General features: G+C 33.2%; 1 protein-coding gene across 3 annotated transcripts in view; it reads right to left on the bottom strand.

Annotated features, from left to right (window-relative positions):
* Homer1 (homer scaffold protein 1) overlaps positions 1-20,272 on the bottom strand; it is a 152,340-nt gene that overhangs the window by 27,104 nt on the left and 104,964 nt on the right. For all 3 annotated transcript variants that reach the window (XR_005728638.2, XM_040273715.2, XM_005328997.5), the window contains exons 6-8: positions 18,695-18,851; positions 14,048-14,158; positions 13,334-13,414 (exon numbers count right to left, since the gene is read on the bottom strand). Coding sequence is in view for 2 of the 3 variants with exons in the window: in XM_040273715.2 (XP_040129649.1) it covers positions 13,334-13,414; positions 14,048-14,158; positions 18,695-18,851 (349 nt within the window). In the remaining variant the exon portion in view is untranslated. The remainder of the gene's footprint in view (positions 1-13,333; positions 13,415-14,047; positions 14,159-18,694; positions 18,852-20,272) is intronic.

The raw sequence follows: 20,272 nt of genomic DNA on the forward strand, positions 1-20,272 counted from the left end.
TAGAAATTAAAAGCTCCCTTGTTCTCCCTGGTCATCAATGGGATGTCCAAACATTTTCAATGGAAGAAAGCAAAACACACAATTCTCTCAGCTATTAAAATTGCTTTGTTCTTTCCAAAATGAGTCTCCTACTCTAAGCCATCTCTCTGTTTGCAGGAATTTTACTAGCTAAATAACAAAAAAAGATCTAATACAATGCTGATGAAGCTAGTCTATATTTAGGCTCAGAGAATATGTTCCTAGAGCAAGAACAGACAACTTAGTGAAGAGGGGCCAATCAGATGGTTCTAAAGCCATGGTCAGTAGAACTTCTTAATTATCTACCCTTTGTCCATGTTTTCCAATCCTTTCCTTCTTGCCTCATTCTCTCTCCAAACTCATAATTCTACTCACTATCATTTCTTGCCTACTACATTCTTCTTTTTCTTTACTGATGAAAGAGTAAAGGCTCATGCTAGGGGTACCCAGAGGCCTAGCTCAGATTTGAAAGAGCCCTACAGGCCAGAATCACTAACTCCCTTTTTGAGTGCTTTAAAAAAAAGGTCGCAATTAAAAATATAAGCTTCTACTGGGCAGAAAGTCATGCTGCTTACTTGTTAGACATGGAAGCTAAAATGCAAGACTGTTTAAAAGAAAATCACACAACAAGAACCACCACAAATGGGATCAGACCATTTAAAAATTTAAATCCTACATCATTTAATCCAAATAAAAGCAACAAAAAATTATCATTATTGGTATCTGACACATACCTTAAGCTTTTATAAGTAAGAGATATTATTTTCTTATTAGATAGTTAACCTTTATATATAACAGGACATATAAATCATCAAGACAAGTATTTTTACCCAGAAAAATGGATAAAAATCACATATACACATTGTGAAAAAGAGTTACTCAACTATTAATTAGTGAACATTTATTACTAGATAGTGGGAATAAAGTAGTAAATAAAGATGGTTCCTATTTTAATGGAGCATGCATTCTAGAAGGAAGACAGGGACAATAAAGAAAGCAAACAAAAGATTTCTGGTTAGCCAAGGTAATGTGAAATCTATCATCATCTCAAAACATCAAAAATAATGGAAATAAAACCGCACAGATTCCATGACTTCAATGTAACTAGAAGAAAATAAAATGTGTCAATTACCTGTAATTAGAAAGTATAAGCACCAGTTTCCACAGAGCTGCTTCTCAAATTCTCACTCTAACCCTTTGCAGAGGGAAAGCAGGGCGTTGGGGGCAATGCAGGAAAGAGTGAAGAGAAAGGCCTATGGGACTATGATAACCCTAAGACCACTGTGAGTATCAAAATACTGAAAGAATAGGAAAAAAAGGATCTAGAAGAGAGCAGGTTATAAGAAAGGGACTTGAACAGTGCACATGCAACTTGAAAAGGCAGCCTTGGAAAGGCAATAGACACTTGTGAAGAGAAGAGGATAAAAGAAGAGAAAAAACTTTCTGGAAAAGGATGGTAAATGAACAAAGAAGCAAGTTATAAAATTAAAATATTAAAAGATACAGAAAATTAGAATAAAGACACACAACTTCTCCCTCTACTGTGTTCCCAAAAGAGGGTGGTCTGAACTACAAATTTATAAACTACCCCAAACCACCATTCTATACATAAAATGCAAAGATTTAAGCAAACTTCATCTACAAAAACTATTATAAAGGGGCTGGGGTTGTGCCCGAGTGGTAGAGTGCTCACCTAGCACGTGCGAGGCCCTGGGTTCGATCCTCAGCACCACATAAAAATAAATAAAATAAAGGTATTGTGTCCAACTATAACTAAAAAATAAATATTTAAAAAAACTGTCATAAAAAGAAAATATTCAAAACACTTCAGTAAATGGAAATCAACTTGAAACAGAAAAAAAAAAACAAACACTCCAACCTGAATTAAAATTCTGAAACAAACATTAAAAAACAGGTTTGATTAAATACTCAAAAATTAAGAATAAGAAGGACACAGTGTGGGTGTACACTTGTAATTTTAATGCCCGGAGGGCTGAGGCAGGAAGATTGCAAGTTCTAGGTCAACCTCTGCAACTCAGCAAGACCTTGTCTCAAAATAAAATTTAAAAAAAGGGCTAGAGATATAGCTTAGTGCTTGCTTAGTAAGTGTGAGGCTTTGGGTTCAATTCCCTGGTACAATCCTCAATAATGCAACAAAACAAAAACAAAAATAACAATAGAGGAAAAAAAAGCTCCGAGAAATAGGAGAGTTGATTTAGCACAAGAAAGAAACAGAAGAAAAAAGCAAAATCATATCAGAAATTGAAAGGAAAGTGACCACCGACACTCAGAACAACCAAGAGATGTTTATTGTGGTGGTGTCAGATCTACTGGTGGGGGTGGGGTGTGATACCAAGTGTCATCTTCTGCTTTCAAGCAGATTGGTCATGGGCTAGGCACAGGTTTCAAATCCAAAAACAAGAGGAAGTAAAGGGAAAAGGTGCCAAATAACCATCCAAAGAAAAAAGGACTAACAAAGAATGAGGGTTGAGTACTCAGTTTTACCCTGCAGCTAACATTTATTCAGCCTGTCCTGCAGCTAACAGAAATAAGGACTGACTTAAGGTACCCAAAGAAAAAATAGTTCTTAATAAAAACTTTCAAATTCAGTTACTATTACTTATTTGTTATTTTTCAAAATTTAAAGGAATAAAAGTGGGATAAAGCGGGGAAAAGAGGTTGAACTAGATAATCCAGCTACATAAAACTGGAGCTCATAAAGAAGAAAAACAACAGAATAGAATACTTAAAACCTTTATACAAAAAAACTTCTTGGAAATAAAGAAAGAACTGGATGTAAAAATTAAAAGGGCCTATTTTATACCTAAGAAAACTGACCCTCCACAATCAATTCCGAAAAACATCTTAGTCACTCTAACTTTACTTAAAAATAGAGGGGAAAAATCCTTGGAGCATTCAGGCAAAATAGCCCCAAACTTAAAAGTCAACAGAATTATACTGGAATCAGACTTCTCAAAAATAATATATAAAACAAGGCAATATTTGTCATTTCCAAGTAACTCAAAGACCTGGGAGCAGTGCACATGTCAAATTCCAGCAGCTTAGGAGGCTAAGGCAGGAAGACTTTTAAATTCAAAGTCTACCTTAATGAGACCCAGTCTAAAAATAAAAAAGTTTGGGGATGTGCCTCAGAGGTTGAGCACCTCCTGGTTTCAATCTCTGGTACCAAAAAAAAAAAAAAAAAAAAAAAAAAAAGTAACTCCAAAATAAAATTACAAACCAAGGACTTTGTATCTCCCCAAGGTGTCACCCATGTACTAACTCTGTGTCTTATAAACATATTAAGAACTCAGACAATAATAATTCCCAAATTCTTTTGGAACTATCCACAGAAGGATAAACTTCCTCCAACCAAGATTACTGTGGAAACTTAAGAAAAAGAACTAATGATAAGTACTCTGATTTGAATGTGCCCCCCCCAATTCAGATGTTGCAATTTAAGGATCAATGTGATGATATTAAGATGTGGGGCCTTTAAGAGATAATTAGGTCCTTCCTTCACAAGAATGGAATAAAGATTCTTATAAAACACTTCATGCTACATTTGGCTCCACTGCTTTCCCACAATGTGAGAACACAGCATTTCTCCCTTTCAGAGGATGCAGTGACAAGGTAGAGTCCAGGAAGCAGAGTAGCCTTTTATCAGACAATGGAACCAGCTGGTGTCTCCTTCCTTTTTTTTTTTTTAGTACTAGGATTGAACCCAGGGATGCTTTGCCTCTGATCCACATCCCCAGTTCTTTTCTATTTTTTATTTTAAGGCAAGCCTTGAACATGAACTTGTGATTCTTCTGCCTCAGACTCTCAAGTTACTGAGATTATAGGTGTGCACCACCATGCCCACCTCCATTTGGTGTTCTTGATCTTTCTTAGACTTTGTAGCCTCAAGAACTGTGAGAAATAAATTTTTATTCTTTATAAATCACCCAGTTTATAGCAGCACTAATGAACTAAGACAGTGAACTTTTAATACATTTAATGTATATCAAAGACTAAAAACAAAGGTATATGATATAAACTTATACAAAGTAGAAATAATGCAACTAAAATATAGGAGAGGAAAAGAAAGGAGGGATAGAGCAAGAAAAGTTCATTATTATTTAATATGTCATACTTCACAATCAAATCCTTTTCTTTCTTGAGTAACTAAAGTTAGTACTGTAGTATTGTGAAAAGGATTAAAAACTAACAAACCAGATAGTGAAAGTTTAAATTATGAACACAGGTAACTAGGAGGTTTTTTTGGGGGGATGGGGTAGAGATAGGGACAAAACCCAGGGCTTCGTACATTCTAGACAAGTGCTCCATTAAGCTATGCCCCCAATCCTAGGAGCACTTTTAAAAGGTGTAAATTCGCCAGATGCATGGTTCACCCTGTACTCCCAGAGGCTGGGAAGGCCAAGCGAGATAGAAGGATCCCAAGTTCAAAGCAGTCTTGGCAACTTAGGACCTAAGCAACGCAGTGAGACCTTGTCTCAAAATAAAAAATAAAAAAGGGATGGGGATGTAGCTCAGTGGTTGGGTGCCCCTGGTTTCAATTCGTGGTATCAAAAAAATAAAAATTAAGGGATGGGGCTGTGGCTCAGTAGAAGAGTGCTTGCCTTGCACATGTGAGGCACTGGGTTCATTTCTTAGCACCACATAAAAATAAACAAATAAAATAAAAGCATGCTGTCCATTTACAACTAAAAAAATTTAAAAAATAAAATAAAAAGTAAAAAATAAAAATTAAAAAATAAATAAATAAAATGTATAAGTTCAAATGTAACAGGTACAACAAAGACCATCTTAAATATCAAAATATATAAGAGAGAAAAGAATATCTATCACATAGAGAAAGAAAAGTAATACATATAGAAATTATACATAATACAGGCTGGGGATGTGGCTCAAGTGGTAGCGCGCTCGCTTGGCATGCGTGCGGCCCGGGTTCGATCCTCAACACCACATACAAACAAAGATGTTGCATCCGCCGAAAACTAAAAAGAATAAATATTAAATTTTTTTTCTCTCTCTTTCTTTCTTAAAAAAAAAAGAAATTATACATAATACATATAGAAATTATAAATAAAGGTGAGTTGGGACTAAACATAACAATCATATCAATAGACATGAATGAATTACCTATTAAAATACTTTTAATTGGTTCAAAAAGCACTACCAACTATACATACATAAGATACATAAGGAGCATTCACAAAAATTAATTAAAAATTAGGTCACACCCCCGCCCCAAAAAACATAGTAGAAAATATAAATTCTACAAATAAAACCTGTGATCATAATACTATAAAACTAGAAATTAATAACCAAAAAGAAGAAAAATCACTTCCATCAAGAAATTTAGGAATCTTCTTTTAATCACCTCTTGTATGAAAAGGAAATAAGACCAAAATTACAGAATTTTTAACAAATAATGAATGAAAAAAAATAATGATCAAAATTTATGGGACACTTAAAGCAATTATAAGAGGAAAAAAAACTGTGACCTTAAACATGTATATAAATAAAAGTGAAAGAATGAAAATAAAGAAATTAAATTCCCCTCTCAAAATGCTGGGGAGCAACAAAACAAAGCACAAGGCAGAATTTTTACCTTTACAGGTAAAAATAGAAATTTACAAGGGAGAGAATAGAAGAGGAGTGACACTCATTAAAAAATCAGTTTTATAGAAAGAAAAAAGACACAACACTATAGTTCTAACTTTAGTTACTAAAGAAAGAGGAAGCATATATAAGAGCGCCTATTAAATGTCTGAAAACCTAGATTAATGGCTTAAACAGACCAGTATCTGGGAAGAAATAGAATAATTAAGGAATTACCTCACAAAAACTCATGTTTTCAAGGTAGAGTGCTACTAAACCTTCAAAAACCAAACAAAAATTCTTCCATAGTATACAATGAAAATCCTCCAAGTCATATTATTAATATATTACCTAATTATACACTGTACCACTGTACAATCAGAAAATTTGTTACTGTACCACTCAGAAAATTTGCAGGCCAATATCACATGAATATCATGCAAAATCATAAGCGATAACAAATGAAATTTAATTCACAATAAGAAAAATAATATATCATAGTTAAGTGAGATTTATTCCAGAATGTAAAAATAATTAAATATTAGAAAATCCAATAATACAATAAACCATATTCATAGTTCTTCTAAGAAGACAAAAAGAATCTTGGAAGATTATGATTATGTTACCTTCATAGATACAAAGAGATATCAGCAATATTCAAGACTCATTCTTGGTAAAAACACTCAAGAAAATAAGAATGATGGACATTCTCATAACATGATAAAATACATATACTTTAGTGTTAAAACTAGCATTTCATTTAGTGGAAAAATACTAGAGGTGTTTCCACCAAGATCAGCAATTAACCCATTACTGTTTAACATTGCACTGGTATTTTTAAGTGATGCAACTTGATAAGAAAATATCAAAATAGGCATAAGGATTAGAGGAAAAATAGGAAGTAAAATCATGTCTATTTTCAGAAAATACGTTAGTATACTTACAAAACTTACATAAATACTGGAATAAATGACAAAACTAAGCTCTAACAATAAAACAATTTAGTAAGGTAGCAAGATATAAAATTAGCGTGAAGAATGCAACAGCTTTAATATATATAAACAATATCCGATTAAAATGGTAGAGAAAATCCCATCTGCAAAAGCAAAAAATGATACAACACTCACAAACATCTAGAAATACTCAAAACCTATATGTGAAAAACCCAAAAACACACCTGTAAAACATAAAAGTAGATATGAACAAATGGAAATAATACCCTTTGTTCTTGGATAGGATGAAAACCTTATGAAGGTATCAATTCTCTTAAAGTTTTATTCTTTTCAATTGACACTAAAATTAGTAGGTACTACCACAAATATTAGTGTTCACATGGGAAGATATGTAAAATTACTATGAAAAAGAAAAGCTCTGAGAAATGACGAGTCTGATTAGATATTAGAACAGACCAGGAAACCTCTATAGCTAAAGCACTGTGGTACTTACGGTGCCTGAACAGATAAAGTGACCAAGAGAATTAAACAGAAAGTCCAGAAATAGAGTAAAATATATAGGAAGCTGAATATTTCAAATCACTGGGAAAAAACATGAAAATTTAAACAAATAGAAATGAGATACTGCAGACATTTGGAAAAAAATTAGATTCATATCTTATACCAAAGAGAATATTCAGAGACTTAGATATAAAAAATGAAATCATACAAGTACTACAGGCAAATATGGATAGACTCCTAAATACATTTTGTAAAAACAACTTTTTAACTGTTTCATAAGCCAGAAGCAATACAAGAAAAGAATGAAAATTTGCATAAAACAACATCTTATGCAAAGTCAAAAGATAATGGCACACTGAGAGAAAAAAATATCTAGTTTAATATCATATACATGTGTACATACACACACACACACACACACACACACACACACTTGAAATTTTTGGAGAAAATGACTAATAACCCTATAGAGAAAAGGACAAAAGACATGACTAGACAACTTACACACATACAAAGAGATCCAGAAATTTTATTTAAGCTTATGAAAGACGTTCAATCTCATTCAATCAGGGGAACAAATTAAAGCTATAATTTCTCACCTATCACATACTGCCCAAAAATAAAAGCATGAGAATACATATTGCTGGTGAGGTTGTAGAAACACAGGCACTCACATGTTGTACAGGAGTAGGAATTGGTACAAATCATTCTGGTGGGGAATCTGGTTTATTTAACAAAACTGCATATGTGTTTATATTGTCACTTAGAAATCTTGCTTCTAAGGATTTACCCAGAAGATACACATCCAACAAAAACAAAGTATCTATGCACAATGTTATTCATTTTAATATTTTTGCAGAATGCTGAATATCCAGTAAGTTTTCACATAACTGTGGTTCAAAAAACTGTCATACATATACAAATAAAGTACAATTCAGGTATAAAAGAGAATAAACAAGATCCCTATAAATTTGTAAGTATTTTCCAGGATATATTTTTGGCAAAAAAAGAGGGAGGATGAAGTACAGAAGAGTAATATAGAGTATATTACTATTTATGTAACCCCAAAGAAGGAAATATGAACCTTGCACATATATATGTTTGCTTGTGTAAGAAAAAACAGAGAAAAGATAAACCAGGAACTAAGGAGAGGTTACCTACAGTGGGTAGATGGGAATGGGGAGAGAAGGATAGGAGTGAAACCAGTGTACAGGATTGGAGGGGATGAAGATACCTGAAGACATCATTTTGAATGCTTCTAACTTTGGAATCATATAATGTTTTATATATTCAGTTAATACAAATATATTTCAAGAAAGGTAGACTATAATAATAAAAACGAATGTAGCTATTACAAATGAATAACTCAACTAACTGAAGAGAGGGAATGGAAAAACTAACTCAACTTTCATGCAGGCTAAAGACAATTACACTGATTTCTAGTTAGTAGATTTTGTTTTGTTTTTATACTGGTTTTAAATAACAATTCAGAAACTATCTTCTGTGGTTTCTAGGGTTGAACAAGTTTTATAGATAATATTGTAGATAGTGGGAATCGGGTTTCTTGTATTGGAGAATGGAGTTAAAAATATGGAAATGGTCAAATCTAAAATGAACTGCATAGTATTGAATTACAATGGGAGGTTATAAAGACAATTTCAGTTTTTTCTTTTTTTAAAAAAGCATATTCATAGCTACTGAATGGATATGTAGTATGTATGTAATTCCAGTTGTTTACTAAGAGGGCCTAGAATAATGATACCAAAAAGTAAGCACATTTAGTGCCCAGATCTTGGCTTCTAAATACTAATCTTTGCTAAAAGAATTTGGAGGGCTCCTTGAAGAAATGGATTCCAGAGCTGGGAGTATCTACTTGTGCTGCAACATGAAGTTCTTCAAAGAATGATACTGCCATATCGAAAGGACACAGATGATAGATTGAAGAGAGTGTCCCACTGGCCAAATCTGGGATCATTTGAACCCAAAGATAATGAACATGACAACCAAATATAACATGTGATCCTAGAATGAATTCAGAACCAGTAAATTTAAACAACTGTTATAGAGATTATTAGGATAATTATGGGAATTTGACTAAAGTTTATAGATAAATAATTTCTTGCTTTTGATGATTATCTATGAGAATATCTTTATTCTTAGAAAATACTGAAGTATTTAGAGGTAAGAGTGTGCACAGGCCAGGAACAGTGGCACATGCCTGTAATCCCAGTAACTCAAAAGGTTGAGGTAGGAGGACTCCAAGTTCAAGGCCAGCCTAGCAACTCTGCAAGGCTCTAAGCAACTTAGTGAGATCCTGTCTCAAAAGAAATCATACATACATATATGGTGGGGAACAAGGTAAGGAGAGAAAGAGAAATCCAGAATGATAAAACAAGTATGACAAAAATAATTAACATTTGGGGAAGTATAAGCAAAGGTCTATGAGTAAACTGCATTATTCTTGCAATTTTTCCATAAGTCTGAAATTATTTCAAAATAAAAAGTTTTAAAATAAAGTAGAAGTAAACAAACAAAGGCATTTCAGATAGTGATAAGTACTGGTATACCAAGTATAAAACATGGTGATATTATCAAGAAACTGAAACTGAAGGGATAGGATCTGCAGGATAGTTCTTAAATTGGTAAGTCAGAGAAATTATAATCTGAACCAAGATCTAAATTACAAGTAAAAGTCATCTATTTGAAGATCTGGAACTTAGAATTCCAGGCAAGAATACTACAAATTCTCTAAGGTGAAAATGTACTCAGATGTCTACAAGGTACAGAAAGATGATAAATGACCATAAGCATATGAAAAATTGTTTATTCTTACTCATAATTAAAAATTAATAATAATAAAAAAGTTAGCTATGGCTGGAGGCATAATAGCTCAATGGTAGAGTACTTACCTAGCATGCACCAAGCACAAGACTGTAGGTTCAGTTCCTAGCACCAAAACCACCCCGCTCCCCACAAAGGTAGTACTTTCCTATGAGATAGTAAAGATGAGGAGAGACTGATAACCACTGGGTGCCATGCCTTTCCAGATATACATTTCTCAACAAAAGACATCTTAAAACACGGACACCAAGAAAGTCTCTTTTAAAAGTTCATCTTAAAGAAATCATCAGAAAGGAAAGGCAAATCTTTATGTAAAAGATTCATTATGACATCACTTATTATAGCATAACATTGGAAATAGTATAAGCTGCCATCCTGTAGGAATGTTGGAAGAAAGCTATGTAAATAAGTAACAATTTTATAAACAAGTATGGGGAAAGGAAATGCCAGGTACTTTGCCTTAGGGTGAAGAGATTATGATTGATTTTTTTTCCCTGCTAAGAATATTATTCTAAATTTTTTATATTACACTGATATTTAGAAATATCCCAATATCAAATGCTTAGAAATTTGAAAACTATTATAATATTCTTTTAAAAAATATTTTAATTTTATTTATTTATTTTTATGTGGTGCTGAGGATAAAACTCAGTACCTCACATGTGTCAGGCAAGCACTATGCCACTGAGCCTCAACCCCGTCCATAATATTCTTAATTTAGCCGTAACTATGAACTTACTATTTATATTCATACTGCCAAATCAAATTCCATTTACTGCAATTTCAGGAGTTCCTCTACCATTTAAGGAATTTAATGGTCCCAATTTTCTAGACTGAACTTATGAACAGACTAGAACTCTGGATACACAGGAGATGTTTAGGTGGGACATGACAAGGCTACAAAGGAAGCATTTTCTTCTAACTTAAAAAAAATACAGGTTATTCTTATGGCTTGGTGTTTCAGATTTTTATCTTCAAGTTTTCTGAAAATTTCCCTGTCCTATTCCAGGTAGTTTGTGTTTTGATAATAATTTTTGATATTCAGTGTAAGAATAGCTAAGAACTGATTCACTATTTCAGGTGCCAGCTATAAAATTCAATTACTGCTCAATAAACGATGAAACACATTTAGAACGATCAACATAGAAGGCTGATAATGAACAAATCATCCCTTGGGTTTTTTTCATAAGTGGAACAATATAAGTGTGACAAAAATTAAAATTGACAAAATGTTAAAAAGAATCATTAGAGATGGCTTGGGTACTTGTTGCTTGAAGAAGTGTGGTTAAGTACAGAAAGAACAGAGATTTTTTGGGGGAAAAAAATCTATGCTTTGTTACTCTGTAGTAACAAGTGTAGTAAGAATGCCTTGATGCAACTTGTTGACACCTCTGAACTGCTGTCTTCTCTTTGGAAATGGGGTTACCTCACATGCTAATGTGAGAATTAAAGGGAATGTGTGTAACTGCTTAGTATACAACTTAGTCATAACAAGTTCTAAAATCCCAAAATAACCAAAAGAAAAAATCAGACTTAATTCCAAAACTCTTTCTTCCAGCCCTGATTACATGCTTTATATTGGAATTCTCCATCAGGGTTCCTTGACCTTAGCAATACTGATGTTCTAAACCATATATATAATCTTATGTTTAGCAGCATCCCTGGCTTTGCTTACTAGATGTCAGTACCAGTCCCTTAGTTGTAAAGATAAAAATTGCATTTATATTTATAGCTAAATATCTCCTGGGATGCAAAACTGCCTCAATTGGGAACCATTACTCTATATAGACAAATAAAATATAGAAATAAGATTTAAAGGGATGAGCCCAACCAAGTAATCTCATTTTCTCATATTGCTGAAAACCAGTGTGAGGAGGGCAGAGGAAAATATTTCATTTCATATAACAAATCTATTTGGTGAGTTTGGTGGTCAAGGACACAGGCATTAGAATTTAACTACCACCATTTGTATATATGTAGGATGAATTAACTTTTCCAAGCCCCAGGTTCTTTACCTGATTTTGATTGTTACATGGATTAAATGCAAAACTCCAGTGGTTGGCACAGTGTTGGTACCTAGGAAGACTCAATAAGTGTCCATTCTTATTATAATGAGGTCCTCCTTCCAGCCCTGGGCTTTCAAGTCCCACTTATCACACCTTTTGTAAATTCCTCACTATAAATATATTTACTTCCACTCCAACGTGGCCCCAACCTTCTCTGAGGCAGGTAACCAAACAGGTATAAGAAAAGTGCTTCTAGAGCAGATTATGCTAAGTGAGCTAGCCAATCCCTAAAAAACAAATGCCAAATGTCTTCTTTGATATAAGGAGAGTAACTAAGAACAGAGTAGGGAGGAAGAGCATGAGAAGAGATTAACATTAAACAGGGACGAGAGGTGGGAGGGAAAGGGAGAGAGAAGGGAAACTGCATGGAAATGGAAAGAGACCCTCATGGTTATACAAAATTACATACAAGAGGAAGTGAGGGGAAAAGGGAAAAAAACAACAAAAAAAACAAGGGGGAGAAATGAATTACAGTAGATGGGGGTAGAGAGGGAAGATGGGAGGGGAGGGGAGGGGAGGGGGGATAGTAGAGGATAGGAAAGGCAGCAGAATACAATAGACATTAGTATAGCAATATGTAAATCAGTGGATGTGTAACCGATGTGATTCTGCAATCTGTATACGGGGTAAAAATGGGAGTTCATAACCCACTTGAATCAAAGTGTGAAATATGATATGCCAAGAACTATGTAATGTTTTGAACAACCAATAATAAAAATAAAATAAAATAAAATAAATCAACAGATAACTATCCCAGGGGCCTAATTGTAAAGAGCAATAAAAAATTACACACACACACACACAAAAAGAAAAGTACTTCAGCTGGCAAGAGGAGACTTTGAAATTTAGGAGACTACAAAATTTTTCCTTACTGTGTCTGACTACCACAGATATACTATATATATATGTAAATCTGAATCAGGATGCATATTATTTATGCAGGAAAATTGAAATAAAATTAATTAAAAGAGAAAAAAGAACCCAACTTGTGTTCCCTTAGGGCACAATTATTGTTGTTATCCACAAATAATTAATTCAGTGTAAACAGAATAGGCAGAGTTCCCAAAATGAATAAAATCCATTCAACAATCTTAAAAAAAAATCACAGTAATCTTCAATATTAAAAGTAAAAATTTCAAACAACTTACAACGAACATATAAATGGTCACTTGATAATGTTATCAAGTAATTTTTGAAAAATCAAAAATTGGCATGAATCAGAAGTCCTGGAAAAGAAAAATGACTGAAATCTACAAACTGAAGTCTTGGAGAAAAAGTCATTACTATGTAAAAGAATGGCTGGTGCCCTCTATGTGGAAAAAAATTAAAATTTTTATTGTAGCTCACCTGTAGTTTCTGAGTCAGAGAGTCCCTCTGTTCTTGTAGTTCTCTGGCATTATCAATTTCTTGTTTTAATCTTTCTATTTCCTAGAAAAGGCAGAATAATGTCTTCAACAACATTTAAACTATCAAGGAAAGGAAGATCCTTATTTTTCCCCGAAATTATCATCTCAGTTCTTAGAAAACAATAGTTTAAAAAGCATTCCTTTTTACTGACTTTCTTTAGAGAGAGAATTAATCTTTATATGTATGTTATCTAGAACAGTATGATCTTAAGCAACAAGTCTGATTTGACAGCTTTGGTACAGTAACGCTTAGAACTAACAATCTGCCCATTGTAAAGTTGTTTTTAGCTTTGAGTTGTAATTCTTTCCTAGAAAATTAAAGCTTTTGATAAAAACCCAGAGAAAGCAATAGCTTTTAAAAATTTATTTAATCTCTAATAGGTTTCAGTATTGTATGAATATAATGCTCACACAGAGGGCCAACAGGCTCTCAGTCTGTCTCATCATAGTTCAATACACTTTATAATAACAACATAAAGAAGAATGGGAGAAAATGATCAAGATTCATTCATAATGTTCAAGAAAAATTTCATCCTGAGGAAAAAACGTCCACAACCTTACTTTAGTCCATAAAAGTCTTTAAATTTGATACAGACTCTAATATTTAGAACACATATGTTAGCTGGGTTACAGTTGAGTGAAAGGTGGCAAATACCTCTTCCTTTACTTTCAATGTCTCTTCGAGTTCTTGTATTGTCTGGTTTAATTCTGTCTTATGGGTATGCACTGCATTTGCTTGGCTACTAACACATTCAAGCTCAGTCACCTAAAATTAAATGAGAACACAGGTTAAATTAACAATTTCAAATGATTTCTTTTCACAGTAAATCTGTGAAAAGTGAACATAATGAATTTTGGAACAATATATGAAAACTAATTTTGAGAACTATTAAGATACTTAGCATACAATAAATACATTCTTTTTAAAAAATATTTATTTTTTAGTTGTATTTGGACATAATACCTTTATTTTATTTATTTATTTTTATGTGGTGCTGAGGATCATATCCAGGGCCTCGCATGTACTAGGCGAGTGCTCTACCACTGAGTCACAACCCCAGCCCCTGATGAATAGATTCTTTAAAGATAAGTTTAGGATAAAAAAAAAAAAAGAATAAAGAAAACAATTATTTATGTGCTTGGCTATATACAGGTTAGAAAAACTTAGGTGATTTCTGACAATAGACAATCCTTATAATCAAAGTCTTCTTTAAAAATTTCTTCTGAAAAAAATGAAATCATGGAATATGCCAGTAAATTGATAAAACTGGAGACTAACATGCTAAGTGAAATAAGCCAATCCCCAAAAACCAAAGGCCCAATGTTCTCTCTAGTATGTGGATGCTGACTCACAATGGGAGGGGAGGGGAGGGAGGGGTTCACTGGATTGGATAGGGCAGAGTAGGAGAAAGAGATGGAAATGGGAAAGACAGTAGAAAGAACTGGACATAACTTTCCTATGTTCATATATGAATACATGACCAGTGTAACTCCACATCATGTACGACCACAAAAATGGGAATTTATACTCTCTCTCTCTCTTTCTCTCTCTATGTGTGTGTCTGTGTGATATGTCAAAATACATTTTACTGTCATGTATAACTCAAAAGAACAAATAAACTTTTTTAAAAATTCTTATGAAAACATATTCAAGATCAATTATGACCATATGCCCTACATCTGTAGCCTTCAAATTAAATATGGGTTCTGAAAACTGCCCTTACAGAAGTGAGAATTTTTTTCAAATACATTTCTAAAATGTCAGAGAATCTAAAAGAAAAGATATGCTTAAGTTACAACTTAAATCAAGCAATGCAGGAATGACTTCCCGTCAATAGTGTCTATTATGGGAAAGAACAGTTTCTTTAGTCAATCAGAATTTACTGAAAGCCTAAAGAGCAATATAATTTTTAATGAGCATTGATTTTTAAGAGAACAGAAAAGGGCAATGTTCTTAAGAGTCACACCCTCTAAAACAGTCAATATAAACAGAAATCAATAGAAATGTAACTATACACAAACACAGGCATGCATGCACACATTTCCTATTACAGCTCTTTATACACATCAGGTTCTCAAATACCTTTGTTAACTGTAATACAATAAATTGCAGATTATTAAGGAAACAGTAAATATCTCTCTCCCTTGAATTTCCAAATAGCTAATTACCCTTTACATTTTGTTATTCTACTTCTCAGATCACCTTCTTCCTTTCTATTCATGTATGGATATCCTTACAGAGACTCTTATCACCTAAGGCCTGAACCAAAGCACTGGCCCAATGGATTGAATTATAACCTTTGCCTATTTTTACCTATTCTGTAACTTTTAACAGATTCATCTTTCATTGTGTGACCCCCTCATTCAAAGGGTTTCATCTCTTTTTTATAAAATCAAATCTACATTCTCATGTACTCTATAAACTGGTCCCAACCTATCTAATCATCTACTTTGGCCAAAGTGCATACTCCCACCTAAAAGCACACAAGTCATCTTGTCCTGACAACAAACCATGTTCACACTCATCTTGATGACTTAACTAGAATGTCCTCTTACTTGTGAAAAACATTCTAACTTGATCTTCTTGCCTCAGCATCCTAAACCATTGGGATTACAGGTATGCACCACAGCATCTGGCAACATTCTGACTTCACCAGTCAATTTTCAACTCAACACGATTTCTCCTGAAAGCCAATTCTACCTGCCCAATCCTTCAAAGCTCTCCTGTCCTCTGGTTCACAAAATAGAGCATCTGTTCACAAACCATAAAAATTATTTCCTTACTCTTTAATATATATTAGTTTCTCTCTGATTAGATAATAAATTCCTTAAGTGGAATTCCAGTACTGATCACAGAATAGGTTTTATTGGAATAACTTTCCCATAGATAACAATGATAAACTATAGGCAAAATATAAAAATCAACTGTTTTGAAGGCCCCAATGAGTAGCCAAATTGGGCAAATGACTGAAAGAAACCAGTAATTTTGGGTAAATTACACATTTACACATCCATCTTTTTGCTTGAAGGTACTTGCCCATCTGGCTGTGTTCCTTGGATGAACTCAAGCAGAAAACTGTACCCTGATTTCCTTGGGAAGAATAAACATTTGGAGATTCCTTAGAATAGTGGAAGCAGCTAGAAATTGAGGGAATTTAATGATAGAAAGAACCCAAATAAACAAAAAGCCTTTCAACAAGTCTTTAGCTGACCCCACAATTGAACATGCACAGGTGAGAATTCAAGGAGGTCAGGACAATGAGAAAATAGCTGGGAGGCTAAAAGAAATACACTGTGGTGGTATTTGCCACAGTAAAGATAACTTGAAATTCTAATCCTGTTAAATTAAAGGGCCCTGTAAATACTTTAAGCTTTTCCAGTGAAAACTTAGAAGGATTATGTGGTAGAGAAAAAAAAAATCCTTAGGACTAATTGATTTACCTTTGGATTAGGGAGGAAGTGACGTAAACCAACATTGGGTAAGTCCACTATACTATAACTTCAAGGTAACCCACAGGTAATTTAACTGCCTGATGATATAAAAATATCAATGTTCTTCAAAGGAAAATAACAGAATCTATTATCTCTGCAATACTTCATTTATACTGTCCAATATAACTAAAAATGACTATATATGTTAAAAAATAGGGAGATGCAATCTATAGTCAAAGACAAAAATCTGATTGGATAAAACCTGATATCATTTGTTGCCAGTATACCTGCAATTAAAAAAAAAAAATCACTAAAAAAAGGTACTTAGGCTGCTAGGATACCATACTTGATGGAAATTCATATCTATAGAAAGGAAAGAACATCACTGGAAATTATAAATACATGGGTAAATAAAAAGATTATTTCTTTTCTTAAATTCTTTAATATTCAATTGACAAAATCGAAAAAACTTTAAGGACAAGGACTACACAGTAAGGAGACAATGAATATTTATTGCCTATAACCTAATTGTTATAAGTTAGTTTTTATTGTGTCAAAAAGCATACCAGGGCTGGGTTGTGGCTTAGCGGTAGAGTACTTGCCTAGCAGGTGTGAGGCTCTGGGTTCAATCCTCAGCACCACATAAAAATAAATAAATAAAATAAAGGTATTGTGTCCAACTACAACTAAATATATATATTTATGCATACCAAAAGCATACCAAAATTTATCATCTTAATAATTTTAAAGTGTATAGTTCAGCAGTATTTTAAGAATATTCACATTGCTATAAAACAGATCTCTAGAACTTTTACATCTTGTAAATCTAAAATATATACCCATTAAATATCTTCCCTTTCTACATCCTTGCTCATAAGTTTATGTTTATACATAGGAGAGGACGATATCTACTCAGGTTTCTAATTCTCTTTCCTTGTCTCTATTCCATTTCTTCTTATTTCCTTGTTATTTTAGTCCTGTAGACTCCTTACATTGTACTATTACTAAGCTCATTCCATATTGTCTATGGAGTTTGCATATATGGCACCCTTTTAAAAAACAGAAAATAGTGCCATTTGTTTCTTGTTGAGTATATATGCATTTCTATGCCTTGAATACAAAAATTCTTTAAGAGTTATTGTTTGGATTTCAAATATTAATGATATTGAGATTTCTGATTTACTTTTTCTGCCTCAAGTCTCTTTCATGACCAGTTTTTATGAAGAATTTTCTACCTATATTTTTCAAATTGTTCTTTCTTGAAAAACAACAATAAAAAGAAAACAACAAAAGTAGTTCATTGATCCATTGCGACTCACTGAGTGAAACTACATGTCACTTAAGTATCTCAATTAATTTTCAAAGGAATTGTAATAGATATGTTTTTTACTATTGTTTGGGGATAGGTCTTTTTATGTTATCCAGGCTGGCTTTGAACTCCTGGGTGAGCCTCCTCCTTAGACTATAGTTATATACCACTATGCCCAACTAAAATATATTTTTGATTTGGTGCAACTACATGCCAATTAGATATCTTAATTAACCTTCACATGAATTATAGAGTATCATTCCTATTTTACTAATAAAAACACTGAGCTAATAGAAAAAAATAACTTACCAAAAGTCACATAGCAAAACTGCAATTTGCAATCAGTTCATATGACTTCCAAACTTGGATAATCCTCATTCTCATTAAACTATGGAAAGTATTTTTTAAACCAAACAAACCTACAAAATACAACCCATGTATGTTCTGACAATGAATGAATATCCACAGAATATGTCCCTATGCTGAATCTACACACACATTTCCTCTGATCAAGGACACCTGTTATTTCTAAATCCCTATGGACAGCAGCCCTGAACTTACTCGCTTGTGTAGACGTTCTGCTTCCTCTTGATATGCAGCAAGTTGCTGTTTCCATTGTTTCACATTGGCAGTGGACTCCAACAGGGCTGCAGTGAGTTTGGCATTATTTCCTTTGAGTGTAGCCAGTTCAGCCTCCCAGTGTTTGCTGATTGCTGAACTAAAATAAAAGCAAAATTCTGTTACACTTCATATTTTTTCTGAAGGGACAGCATTTGGCTTAGAGTTTAAATAATGTTTGCAAAGACAACCCTAAAACAATAAAAACACAAGTACTTCACTGACACATTTCTAATGAAGAAAACTTTGCAAATGAAGAAATATAAAACATACCAATGCACTGGGCATAATATGGACTACATTCCCTTTATTATAACAGATGTAGTATCTACCCCATTCATCTTTGAGGAATATCCAAATACTTATTTCCAAAAATAAATAAACAAACTTAAAAACAAAATCTAATGATGTTCTATGTTTTTAAAGAGCATCAAAGCCTGAAGTATAATTTCATTTGTTAATTAAACACATGAAGATGCTTAAATGCCAATAAAGTTTAGGGTATGCAATGTACTATTTCTTATGAAATTGTTAAATATTTGATTGATATTCTTTTGGAATTTTAAAATATCAAAATAAAAATGTATTGCAAGAAAATGATTTCATATGATAAACTAGACCTAGTATTGATTCTAATGACTGATATAATTCCACAGTTACATATAGAACACAAAGCAATTCCTAGCTGTATGTAGAGGTATATGTCTGTAATTCCAATAACTCAGCAGGCTAAGGCAGGAGAATCACAAATTCGAGGCCAGGCTCAGCAACTTAGCAAGACCCTGTTGTAAAACCCAATCAATTTTAATATCCAGGATATACAAAGAGCTTAAAAAGCCTAACACCAAAAAAATAAACAAATAAATAAAAAAGAACAAAAACTAATAACCCAATCAATTTTGAAAAATAAAAAAGGATTGGGGATGTGACTCAGCGGTGGAGTACTCTGGGTTCAAGCCCCAGTATCACCAAGGTATGTGTGGGGGGAACCTAAACAATTCCTTTTCTTTATTTAATAGTCTACTTGATAAGTTACCTAGAGTTAAATTTCTCAACCAAGACTATTTCCTATTACAAAGAAAATCCTATTAGTTGGGAAGACTCCTCTCTTGATAATTCCTTTCTTAACTTTCCAATGATGAAAGAACTGCCTCATTTGATAGAAGAAGTTTGCTTCCTTTTCTCATTATTGAAGAGTTTATTTCTGTTGTGAAATTCGATTAACCTCATCCCATTAAGTAATTGTTGACACAGCTTTCTTTAATCACTATTTTTGTGTCATTTTCATCATGGGTATATTTTGATGGACTGATATAGGAACTTTAATATGTATTATACAACAACAACAACAACAACAAAAATAAAGCAGCTTCCATCATCAAGATTTCTAAAGCTTATCACCAGTTTTAAGAAATATCAGCATCACCCTGTCTTTCACCCTGCAGAAAACTCAACTCAAAGTGGATCAAAGACCTAGAAACTAGACCAGAAACCCTGCATATATGAGAAGAAAATGTAGGC

This window comes from Ictidomys tridecemlineatus, chromosome 1, assembly GCF_052094955.1.
Source record: "Ictidomys tridecemlineatus isolate mIctTri1 chromosome 1, mIctTri1.hap1, whole genome shotgun sequence".
In the NCBI taxonomy this organism is placed as follows: domain Eukaryota; kingdom Metazoa; phylum Chordata; class Mammalia; order Rodentia; family Sciuridae; genus Ictidomys; species Ictidomys tridecemlineatus.